Source organism: Aquarana catesbeiana, linkage group LG01 (genome assembly GCF_042186555.1).
Source record: "Aquarana catesbeiana isolate 2022-GZ linkage group LG01, ASM4218655v1, whole genome shotgun sequence".
In the NCBI taxonomy this organism is placed as follows: Eukaryota; Metazoa; Chordata; class Amphibia; order Anura; family Ranidae; genus Aquarana; species Aquarana catesbeiana.
In genome coordinates this window covers 478,695,173-478,707,267 of record NC_133324.1, presented here as the reverse complement: position 1 = coordinate 478,707,267, position 12,095 = coordinate 478,695,173, and the positions used below count along the sequence as shown (strand labels likewise).

The 12,095-nt window shown below is 44.9% G+C and overlaps 1 protein-coding gene across 2 annotated transcripts in view; it reads right to left on the bottom strand.

Annotated features, from left to right (window-relative positions):
• ECPAS (Ecm29 proteasome adaptor and scaffold) overlaps positions 1-12,095 on the bottom strand; it is a 185,067-nt gene that overhangs the window by 119,065 nt on the left and 53,907 nt on the right. For both annotated transcript variants that reach the window (XM_073591496.1, XM_073591490.1), the window contains exons 10-11: positions 5,491-5,576; positions 726-804 (exon numbers count right to left, since the gene is read on the bottom strand). In XM_073591496.1, the coding sequence (XP_073447597.1) occupies positions 726-804; positions 5,491-5,576 (165 nt within the window). The remainder of the gene's footprint in view (positions 1-725; positions 805-5,490; positions 5,577-12,095) is intronic.

Here is a 12,095-nt window from a genome sequence, read left to right as displayed (position 1 = left end):
TGAAAGATTGCCCTCTCTGTCCGCCTAATAACGGAGTCCCCTACTACCAGTACCTGTCTAACCTTTCCTGCATCTCTGCCCACCTCCTTACCAGAACAGTCACTCCCCTGGAAGCTAGGGGAGAGCGCCTGCTCCAGCACTGCCACCCCTGAGCTTAAATCCTCGGCATTATGTAACTTGGAATATATTTTGGGGTGTACCAACTCAGAACTAGCCTCCCTAGCGCTCTTCCCTCTACCCCTCCTAGCTGTCACCCAGCTACCTACCTCTGGCTCTTGTGCCTCCAACCTCCTCTACGCTGGCTCCTGCCAGTACCTGCTGGGTAATGTCCAAACTCCTTTCCAGGTTCTTGATGCTGCGCAGTGTTGCCTCCTTGTTTTCTAGATCCAGTTTAAATCTAAACAGATTACCTGTAGAGACTTTTAAACACTGGTAACTATTCAAACTATATTGGTCATTACTCCCATGCAGTTAAGCAAAATAACACTTGAGTACCGATTTTGTTTTTCAGCCTTACACTTCATAAATGTGCAGTCACACTGTAAGCCTACAATGTTAATCAATCCAGAGGATTGTCACATGGCCCAGAATCTCAATATAAAGCCTCATTACTTCCCACAATACCATATTAATTCATACTGCCCGTTATGCACGATTAGTGATTTTTGCTAAACTATAATCAAATCCATACATATTAATTGAATGTTACATAAAAAATACTTTACCTCTTTATATTCATTGATCAGCTTTGTGAGCCCATTCAGAAGCATGGGACCCAGAGGTTTTATTTTGTTATCAGGACATCTGTAGAAGACCAAAATGTCGCACATCATTAAAAAAAACATGCAGTCACTAAAATTGCCACAAATGAAAACTAATCTTTCAATTTTCAATATGCTTTACATAAAGTCATTCTTAACAATTGCGATCAGTATATTAAAGCTGTATACTGAAACAATGACATGCAACTTGCTGTTTATTGCAAGTCTTTTACAATCAAGGAATTTTGGTCCAGTTTTTGAAGACTGTACAGTTTCTAAAGCCACTTTCATTGTGCCAGGAACATACAGACCCTTTGTAGAGCATATGATAAAGTACACACTGTTAACATTTTATGTGACGACCCTTGAACTGTAATAATGGCATGTGATCTGCATGTTTTTGTAAGCTTTGTGCTTTAAAATAGTTTACAGCCAAATAGCAGGATACCTGCAGGTCCCTGTAGCTTGTTTGATGTGCTGGGAATATATAAGATTTGTGTGGATCTTACAGTTGCTAGTTGCATATTATACTCCATGAAGATTTGGTTATATGGGAGCATGTAACCCCAAACTGCATAGGAGATTTAGCAAAATGAACAGAAGGTACTATACATTTCCCTAAATAGCCTGGAGCGAGTTATTTGATTTGCATTAGATCTTGATTGGAACTGAAGAGCGACATAGAACAAGAGGGCTACAGGGACTTAAATGACAGATGTCTTTTTTTTAAAGTGCAAGCTGGGAAAAGGAGCTTGTTGGTACTCTTACTATAGCTATATTTTTACATACTTATGGTGTGTTTTTTTTCCCCCCAATTTTTTTATAAAGAATATCCATGGGTGCTAATAAAACGTAAATTCTGTCACTGTTTTTGTGAACATTTCAGTTTACTGTATAGTCAGATCAGTTACATAATTATTTCTGGCTGATTGCCATTGGTTGCTGCACTTATTTTATCAGCACGTGACTGACTGTTTTGTAGCGAGGAAAGGAAAAAAAGACCTGAATAAGTGTATTCCTTTTTCTGCTATTTAGAGAGACAATAGTAGCTGAAAAACATGTAAGTGACTAAAAAAAGGTACAGATCCCCCCCCCCCCCCATTTGCTACAGGTTGCTCTGAAATTTAAAAACAAAAAAAAATCCCAGTGGGAATATTTCCTTCAAAGGGTTTATACATCCTGATTTACAACGTGGGTCTGCCTCTTTTCCATCACTTACAGAAATCAAAAAATACTTCCATTCACACCTCTGAAAAACAAGCACTCATCTATCTTCTATATAGTTTTTGGCTAATCCTGATTATTTTGGATGGAGGTTTCGGGGTTAAATTTTGGCTCCCCAACTGAAAGCTGGGAACACATGTTAAAGTGGAATTCCAGGCTATCCCTAGCTGTACTTAAACCTGTTCCCACCCCCCTTCTAAATCCTATTCTAACTACCCTGTTAACGGGGTTGCTCTGGTCCGGTCACGTGATCTCCCCAACAGCCGGTTTCAGGGGAGAGGAGAGATTTCTAATGGCTGAAATGCCTGTGCGGTGACATCACCCATAGGCAAGCTATGGGGCATCTGTTGGCTGTCTGTATTCTCCCCTGAAGCTGCTGCTGGGAGCAGATCCCGTGACCAGACCGTGCCCTTAGAATAGGCATGTATAAGCATCCTCCTTTTCAAAGGTGGTTAGAATAGGATTTGGAAGGGGGTGGGAGCAGGTTTAATCTTAATAACTACAACAAATATTGCCAATAGATACCAACACGACAATGCATATAAGTGTCTTCATACTCCATATGCACATATACCGTAAGTTGTTCCACACTCCTGTAAGAAGTTTGTCACGTGTGTGTGTGTAGATACAGACACGCACCCTGGCGACCGTGGATGATGCATGTCCCTCAGACACAGCCCATCCCGATCATGGTAAACAGCCAATGAAATCGGCTGTTTACCACGTGATTGGCTGTGTCCAATCACAGCCGGTTACAATTGTAAACAGAAGCCCCGTTACCAGTAGATCCCGGTTTCTTCTCCTCCCACACCAATCATGCGAGGAGAGCCAGGATCTACGAGTGACCTGCTTTTCTACGGTTAGATTACACATTACTGTGCACCACACAGCCCCCCCCCAATATAGATAATCTGTCACAAGGGATCTGTCACACAGCCCATCAGTACCGCCATCAGTGACCTGTCACATAGGCTATCAGTACCAGCCACCATGTTCAAAAGATTTTTTAAACCTAGGAGGAGGCATATACAATCCTTAATAGAGCAGTGGGGAGCTCTCATCATCCGATTCTGGTTCGGAATTCAAGCCAGTAGAGTAGTGAATCGGGGACTGAATCAGAGGAGGAAACAGTCCCTCTTAAAAGAATAAGGAGAATAAGATTATAAGACCTACCTACCACCAGCAGTGTCATACACCCCAACGGCACCAACATAAAACGGAGCTAGACCCCCGTACCAGCACTGGCATAACACACCAAACCCGAAGAATCCACGCCCAAACCTACCTTCCCAATGCCCTGGCAGGTGTGGGCCCAACACTACAAATTTTTCTCAATTAGATTTTATTTGTTTTTCCCACAAGATTTGCTGCAGTACATCATGGACCAAACAAATCTCTTTGCAGAGCAAATTTATTGCCTCCAACCCCATTTCGTCCTACGCCGTATATTTTCTTCGGCAACGTTTCACACTAGACGAGTTAAAATGGTTTTTGACCTTACATTCAATATGGGGCTTACAAAGAAAAACAAAGAGCATGCCTACTGGTCCACCAACCCCATCCACCACATGCCAATTTAGTCTGCTGTCATGTCCCGGATACGCGATGACATGGATTATGCACTTCCTACGTTTTAACAACAACTCGCAGTGCCCTCCCCGAGATCATCCCAACCACGATAAATTGTATAAAATACACCCCCCTTTTCCAAGCGTTTTGCCGAAGTGTATGTCCCAGACCAAAATATTTCTGTGGACGAATCCCTTATCCACTTTACTGGCCGGCTGCACTTCAAAACAGTATATTCCCAGTAAGAGGGCCAGGTAGGGGTTGAAACTAAATAAACTTTGCGATACAGTTACAGGATATGTGTACACCTTGTGCGTGTATGGCAAAGACTTTCAGCTCAAGCCCCGAGTGCCCAACATACATCGGATCCAGTGCAAAAATTGTCTGGGACCTGGCATACCCCTTGCCCAAAAAAGGCCTTCATATACAGTATCTCACAAAAGTGAGTCCACGCGCACATTTTTTGTAAATATTTTATTATATCTTTTCAGGTGACAACACTGAAGAAATGACACTTTGCTACAATGTAAAGTAGTGAGTGTACAGCTTGTATAACAGTGTAAATTTGCTGTCCCCTCAAAATAACTCAACACACGACCATTAATGTCTAAACCACTGGCAAAAAAAGTGAGTACACCCCTAAGTGAAAATGTCCAAATTGGGCCCAATTAGCCATTTTCCCTCCCCGGTGTCATGTGACTCATTAGTGTTACAAGGTCTCAGGTGTGAATGGGGACCAGTTATGTTAAAGTTGGTGTTATCACTCTCATGCTCTCATACTGGTCACTGGAAGTTCAACACGGCACCTCATGGCAAAGAACTCTGAGGATTTGAAAAAAAGAATTGCTGCTCTACATAAAGATGACCTAGGCTATAAGAAGATTGCCAATACCCTGAAACTGAGCTGCAGTATGGTGACCAAGACCATACATCGGTTTAACAGGACAGGTTGCCACTGGAGTCCTCTTCCACTCCTGCATGACATCATGGAGCTAGTGGACGTTAGAGACCTTGCGCTCCTCCACCTTCCGTTTGAAGATGCCCCACAGATGCTCAATAGGGATTAGGTCTGGAGACATGCTTGGCCAGTCCATCAGCTTCTTTAGCAAGGCAGTGGTCGTCTTGGAGGTGTGTTTTGGGGTCGTTATCATTAGAGGTCGACCGATATGGGTTTTTCTTGGGCCGATGCCAATATTTATAAATCGGGGCGGCCGATGGCCAATATATGATGCTGACACTGGCAGGTGGCACTGGCAAGTTACATGACAGTTTTCATTCATGGCATGGCTTGAATGTAATTATTTTGGAAAACAGTTAAAGCAGTATTCAATCCAAAACCAAAAATGTAATGCATTGTAGCTTGCCAATCATTAGATGTGATGGCTGCATGAATTTTTTTTGTTAGGCCTTAACCCCACCCCCCCCCAACCCCCGTTTTCACTGGTGATCTGGCCAGTAACACACCTCCTGTATTAGGGTGCCTACACTATGGATGAAGGAGCACTGGGGGCACCTGGCAGTCTTTAACAGCAGCAGCATTGTCAGTCTTGGGAGGAGGGAAGTGTTTGATGTACTAGATGTATTATCAGATTTAAATACACTAACAAACAAAAGCCAAACTCCAGCTAACACTTTATAATCAGTTACATCAAACAGTTTTTTTCCCTTTTGGGATAAATGTTTTACATTAAGGCTGATCATTGTATGCAGCCTCTGTCAGTGGAAAATGGTTTGTCTAAACACTCCAACTGCTACATTTGCAGGAGAGCTTGTTCTGTTGAAAGACAGACTTACTGGCTAGATCGACAGATGAAAAACGAATGCAGCCATCACATCGAAGAAATTAGTGTTTTCTTTCTTTTTAAATCAATGGTTTTAGTTCCAATTTAAATGTTTTATTACACTGACCAATCATTCTGTAATGAAAATTGCTTACGTTGAACAGAGGTGGTGCACAAATTGCAGAGATAACATCCTTAACTTGGCATTCGTGTTTCCACCAAACAGCCCATCATATACCACCTATAAAATAAAGAAAAAGAGAGACTAAGATTAGTTATGCACATCAAGGCTCTGTCAGTCCACTGTACTTAATTTACAATCATATAGCTTCCATACAAACACGAGTTACTTAATCCAGTACAGAGAAAATGAGAATATGAATATATATATATATATATATATATATATATATATATATATATATATATATATATATACACACATATATACACACATACATACACACACACACACACACATACATACATACATACATATATATATATATATATATATACACTGGGGGGCTGTGCTAGAAAAGGCAACGGTCCAGGGACAGTGGTCAAGGACAGAAAGGACCTTGCCCATCAACATCCTAGAGATCCGGGCAGCAGGTGTGGCTCTAAAGGCCTGGGCATTCAGGTTACGGGGTTGTCCTGTCAGGATCCAATCCGACAATGCCAGAGCTGTGGCTAACATCAATCACCAAGGGGGCACCAAGAGTCTCGCAGTACACAGAGGGAGGTGAACCATATCCTAACTTGGGCAGAAAGAAATGTTCCGTGCCCATCAGCAGTTTTCATTCCGGGAGTAGAAAATTGGCAGGCGGACTTCTTGAGCCGCCAGCAGTTGCTCCTGGGGGAATGGTTTCTTCACCCTGACATTTTTCGGGCTGTTTGCCAGAAATGGGGGACTCCGGACGTAAATCTTCTGGCGTCCAGGTTCAACACGAAGTTGGTCAACTTTGTGTCCAGGATGAGGGATCCACTCGCGTGCGGAACAGATGCGTTGTTGACCCCGTGGGATCAGTTCTCACTAATTTATGCATTTTCTCCTATTCAGTTGCTGCCATGACTTCTTTGCAAGATCAAGCTGGAAAGAAAGCCGGCAATTCTGGTAGTCCCAAACGGTCCTGATATGCAGAAATCGCAAAGATGGCGGTGGAGGATCCATGGCCCCCTCCACTACGGCCAGACCTACTCTCACAGATCCATCCTACCTTGCGAACTCTAAATTTAACGGCTTGGCTATTGAAACCCACATTCTGAAGAAACGCGGCCTTTCCGGGTCAGTTATCACTATCTTGATTAATGCAAGGAAGCCAGCTTCCAGAACCATATATTATAGAGAGTCTGGAGAGCTTAATGTTTCCTGGTGTGAATCCAAGGGTTGGCACCCTCGGAGGTATATCATAGGCAGAATTCTTGCCTTTCTACAATTAGGGGTAGAGATGAAGTTGGCCTTGAGTACCACCTTTGAACCCTTGGGACTTGAACTTAGTTTTGTCAGCGTTACAAAAACAGCCATTTGAATCGATACAGCATATTTCCTTAGTCCTTCTGACAAGGAAGTTAGTGTTCTTGGTTGCTATATCCTCAGCAAGGAGCGTTTCGGAATTGGCTGCTCTTTCTTGTAAAGAGCCATACTTCATCATTCACAAGGACAGAGTGGTGTTGCGCCCTCATCCAGGTTTTCTGGCAAAAGTGGTTTCAGGTTTTCACCTGAACCAAGATATTGTCCTGTCATAGTTTTTTCCAAAACCATGTTCCAGGGAAGAGAAGTCACTACATCGTCTTGATGTGGTGAGAGCGGTCAAAGTCTATTTAAAGACGACTGCTCAGATCCGGAAGACTGATGTCTTATACTGCCAGAAGGTCCTAGGAAAGGACAGGCAGGGTCGAAATCCATTGTCGCCAAGTGGATTTGGCAAGTTATAATTCAGACTTATGATTTAAGGGGTAAGATTACACCTTTTCAAGTCAAAGCGCACTCTACCAGGGTGGTTAGTGCTTCTTGGGCAGTGCTTCACCAGGCCTCCATGGCTCAGATCTGTAAGGCCACAATTTTTTTTTTTAATTGGAAAACCAACTTTATTAAGAAAATATATGCTTGGTACATAAAAAATAATATAAGCCAACATGGCCAGAGCAGCAGTACATACATGAGCACATTGAGTTATCTACATGATATAGGGTGAGATATCCACCGGACATGAAGCCAGTACACAGTAAAGAAGGAGGAGGAAAGAAGAAAGAGAGAGAGGAACATATCAACATTTCAAGTACATGTTTCACCATCTTCCAGCCATCTGTTCCAGACCTGCTCGTATTTAAGTGGGCATCCTCTATGTACATAAATCAGCTTCTTATATGGGAGAGTGCCATTAATTTCTTTTTTCCAACACTGGATTGTAGGGGGTAGGGCCTGCATCCAATTACGGGCAATCGCTTTTCTCGCCGAGAATAGCGTTTCATGTAGAAAGGTACGGAGGGGTTTGTCAGCATCTAAGTCAGGTAGCAGACCAAGCAGACACATCTTTGGGTCTAGGGTAGCAGGAGAGCCCATCTGATCGTGGAGGAAGCGTATCACTTGTATCCAGTACGCTTGGATAATTGGACAGGACCATATGAGGTGATAGAAAGAGCCTGGGGTGTGGTCGCATAGGCGGCATCCTGGATTATGCATGGGTTTAAAACGCGCTATCCTCTGGGGAGTCAGATATGTTCTATGTATGATATATAATTGTGTTAGGCGGTCCGACAGTTTAGGGGAAACTTTTTTCATGCCTTCCAAAATCTCATCCCAATCCTCATCCTCAAGCATTCCAACCTCCACCTCCCATCTAGTCTTAGCACTATAAGCCAGGGCTGTGGAGTTAGGAAGACGGATGGCGGAATAAAGAGTGGAGATTAGTTTCGCTGGCTCAGCGCCTGTGATCGTGTCAATTATGGAGGGGACTGTCAGGGATGGGTTGGAGCCAGCAAACTGAGTTTGTATAGCATGGCGAAGTTGTAAGTACCTGAAAAATAGGTGATTGGGAAGTGAGAATTCGTCTTTTAGTGTTTGGAATGTTTTAAGTCCCGTAGTCGTCATGATCTGATGTATATAAAGACCCCGCAACGTATCCAAACCGCGGGGTCCGGAATAGACAACAGCTCAGGTAGGCGTGTGTTGAACCAAAGGGGGGTGTGGGAATGAACCTGTGGAATCCCGAGTTTTTGTAGTGCCAACTGCCACACCCTCCGGTGATGTGTCAACATGCCTGCTTTATGTTGGGGGGTATGTCCTGTCAATGGGGCCTTTAAGACTGATTGAAGTGGGGTATGAGCTGGGTTATCAGGGTGTTCACAGAGTAGTAGCTGGTATCTTGGTAGCTCGTTCTTGTCAAAATGATAGAAGTGGGACAGTTGGGAGGCCAGATAATAGTCCTGAAAGTCTGGAAGAGCAACTCCTCCTAATGTCACTGGGTTTTTAAGTATTTTCCAGGATAATTTGTGTCTGCTGGATCCCCATATAAACGAATTGAGAATAGATTCAATTGTTTTGAAAAATTTTTGTGGTATATACAGGGGAGCATGCCACACCAAATAAAGTATCTTTGGGAGAAGTATCATTTTGACTAGACTAATGCGTCCTATGACACCCAGGGGTAGTCGAGCCCAATTTTGTGTCTTAGTCTTGATCAGGGTGTACAGGGGTTCAATGTTCAAAAGTATGTAATCTGTAAGCGATCTAGTAACTTGCACGCCGAGGTACTTAATTACAGAGACCCTGGGGAGAGTCAGAGGGGGGGGACGTGAGTGAGGGAGGGAAATGGTCAAGCGGAAGGACCTGGGATTTAGACCAATTTATGCTTAGGCCCGAGTGGCTACCAATATGCTCTATGGAGTGGAGGGCTGCAACGAGGGAGGGACCCGAGTCGGCCAAGTAAAGGAGCGTATCATCTGCGTACATCCCAATCTTTTCTTCCAGATTCCCTACCCTGAGGCCTCGAATATTGGTGTCCGCATGAACCATGATGGCCAATGGCTCCACGGCCAATGCGTACAGCATAGGGGAAAGGGGGCAGCCTTGTCGGGTCCCTCTCTCCAGCGGGAATTGATCGGAGAGCCAACCATTTACGAACACCCTGGCCTTCGGGGATTGATAAAGGAGCTGAACCCAACGAATAAAGCTGGGGCCAAGTCCAAATCTCGAAAGGCATTCCCATAAATAATTCCATTCTACGGAATCGAAGGCCTTGGCGGCGTCAAGAGCCACCACAACCCTCGAGCCGACTTCATCGTGGGACCCCTGGATGTTCATAAATAGACGGCGAATATTCATAGCAGTGTTCTTCCCTGGCATAAAGCCTGTCTGATCGGGGTGGATCAGGGAAAGAATAACCTGGTTAAGGCGGTAGGCCAGAATCTTGGCAAGTATTTTAATGTCGACCTGTAGTAATGAAATGGGTCTATATGATTCTGGGTATTTGGGGTCCTTACCAGGCTTAGGGATTACCACAATTTGGGCTTCTCTCATAGAGGGGGGTAGGATTCCTGTATCAAAAATGGATTTGTATAGATCATGAAGTTTAGGGGTTAAAATTTCAGAGTAGGTGGCATAAAATTCAAGTGGTAAGCCATCTGATCCTGGGGCCTTAGATGTAGCCAGACAGGAAATAGCCTCAGAGATATCTTCCTTAGTAATGGGAGCTTCTAAGAGTTCACGTTGGGCATCAGTCAATCTAGGGAATTCAATTCTCGCCAAGTAATCTTTGGTGTCTTGGGGAGTGTGAGTGACCCGAGAGGTGTAGAGTGCGCGATAGAATCTTGCAAATTCCTCTGCTACTTGTTGCGGATCGGTGACGTCGTTCCCCTGGTGATCAGTCAACGACACTACCACAGGGGGACGTGAATCTAAGTGAGCGAGGTATGCAAGAAGTTTGCCCGATCTTTCTCCATACTCAAATACCCTTTGCTTACAGAAAAAGATGCGCTGCTTGGCCCTCTCAATATGTAACTGGGAAACCTGTCGCGTCTGAATCTTAAGATTGTTGGCCGCGCTGGGCGAGGGGTCTCGGTGAAACGCCTCCTCCAGCACCTGTAGGTGTTCTGTAGCCTGTTGGACAATAAGTTTCGATGATCGCTTAAGTCTGTTAATTCGTGTGGAGAGCAGGGAGCGGGCATGAAGCTTAAACGTCTCCCACACCCGTTGGCTGTAAAATAGTATTGCAGTTCTGTGGGGATGTCATCCTGGTCCTGCAGGGCAGTCAGCCAAAATGGGTTCAACCACCAAGGAGGAGCAGGAGAGGCCTTCAGGAGCCGAATCGTAACCCAATAAGGGGCGTGATCCGAGAGTATTCTTGGAGCAAAGCCCGCGTCTCCCAGTTTAGGTGTCAGGGTCTTTGAGATTATAATAAAGTCAATTTGTGACATTGTGTTGTGGCTGGCTGAGAAACATGAGAAGACTTTGGAATGTGGGTGCTTGTGGCGCCAAGTGTCTACAAGAGCAAAGTCAGTCAGTATTCGGTGTAGTCTAGTATGGGCTGGTGGGTCTAGAGGGAGGTCTGGTGCGCCCATTCGGTCTAGAGTGGGAATGAGGTTCATATTAAAGTCCCCCATCCACACCGCCGGTATAGAGGTGTGTTGTGCCATAAAGGCGAGGCCCTCCTTAATCACAAGTGAATTGTATGGGGGGGGGGGGGGGGGGATATAGCAGGCTAGTATCAGAATAGGGGATCCATTGATAGCGGCGTGTATAAACACGTATCTGCCCTGCCGGTCCGTCTGGAGCAGTATTAGGTCGAACGGAACCCTTTTAGCAATCAGGACCGATACACCCCTGGAGTACGAGGTGTGGGTGGCGTGGTATGCCCAACCAATCCAATGTTTTTTGAGAGAGGATTGTAATTGACCCGTGACGTGGGTCTCAACTAGGGTGATGATGTCAGCATGCTGGGATTTAAGGAATGTCAGAGCGGCTGTGCGTTTAATCTTATTGCGCAAGCCTCTAACATTCCACGTGAGGAACTTCAGAGAACTCATGGCGGGTAGAGGGCTCATATGATGAACCGTAACTGGATCAGGACCGGCAGAGCAGACACATCCACATCAGGTAGGATAAAACACAGTGATAACCAGTAATGACAGTGCATGTATGATAATAATATAGTACCATTAGCATAAGTAAACAGTTGCATACATAGTGGTGTGAGAAAAATAATAACCACAACATTTTCCCTCCCTCCCAGTCCAATGCCACCCGAACTTGGCACAGACATAGTATCCCATAACCAGGTATCAACAGGGGACATCCAACGTTTAGGACCCGTTGGAGGCAAGGAACTTAATTTCAGAGGAGAATAGATACCCATAAGAAAAAAAAAAACAAGGGGGAAAAGAAACCAGTCAAACAAAACGGGGTATGAAAAAATTCACATAGACACTAGGGAGGCGACTTCTTCTCTGAGAAGCGCATGGGGTGTAGGAGCCACAAAGGTGCAGAGCCATTACAGCCGTGCAGGGGGGGGGGGGGGGGGTTCCGCTTGCCATCAGGGTGATGAAGTAAAGTAACAGAGTTATTAGTAGCGTTCGATCTACTGTCCTCCACAGGCATCTCTCAGGTATAGAAAAAGTGGGGATCATGAGTCAGCGGGCCATCCCACCAGCTAATACAGGGTGCAGAGGCTCAGCAATAGCGGCCACAGGCGATCAGGGGGCCGAGGTAGGCAGCGATCAGTCTCGGGGGAGCTTGGTGTGCCCGGGAGATAGATAGGAG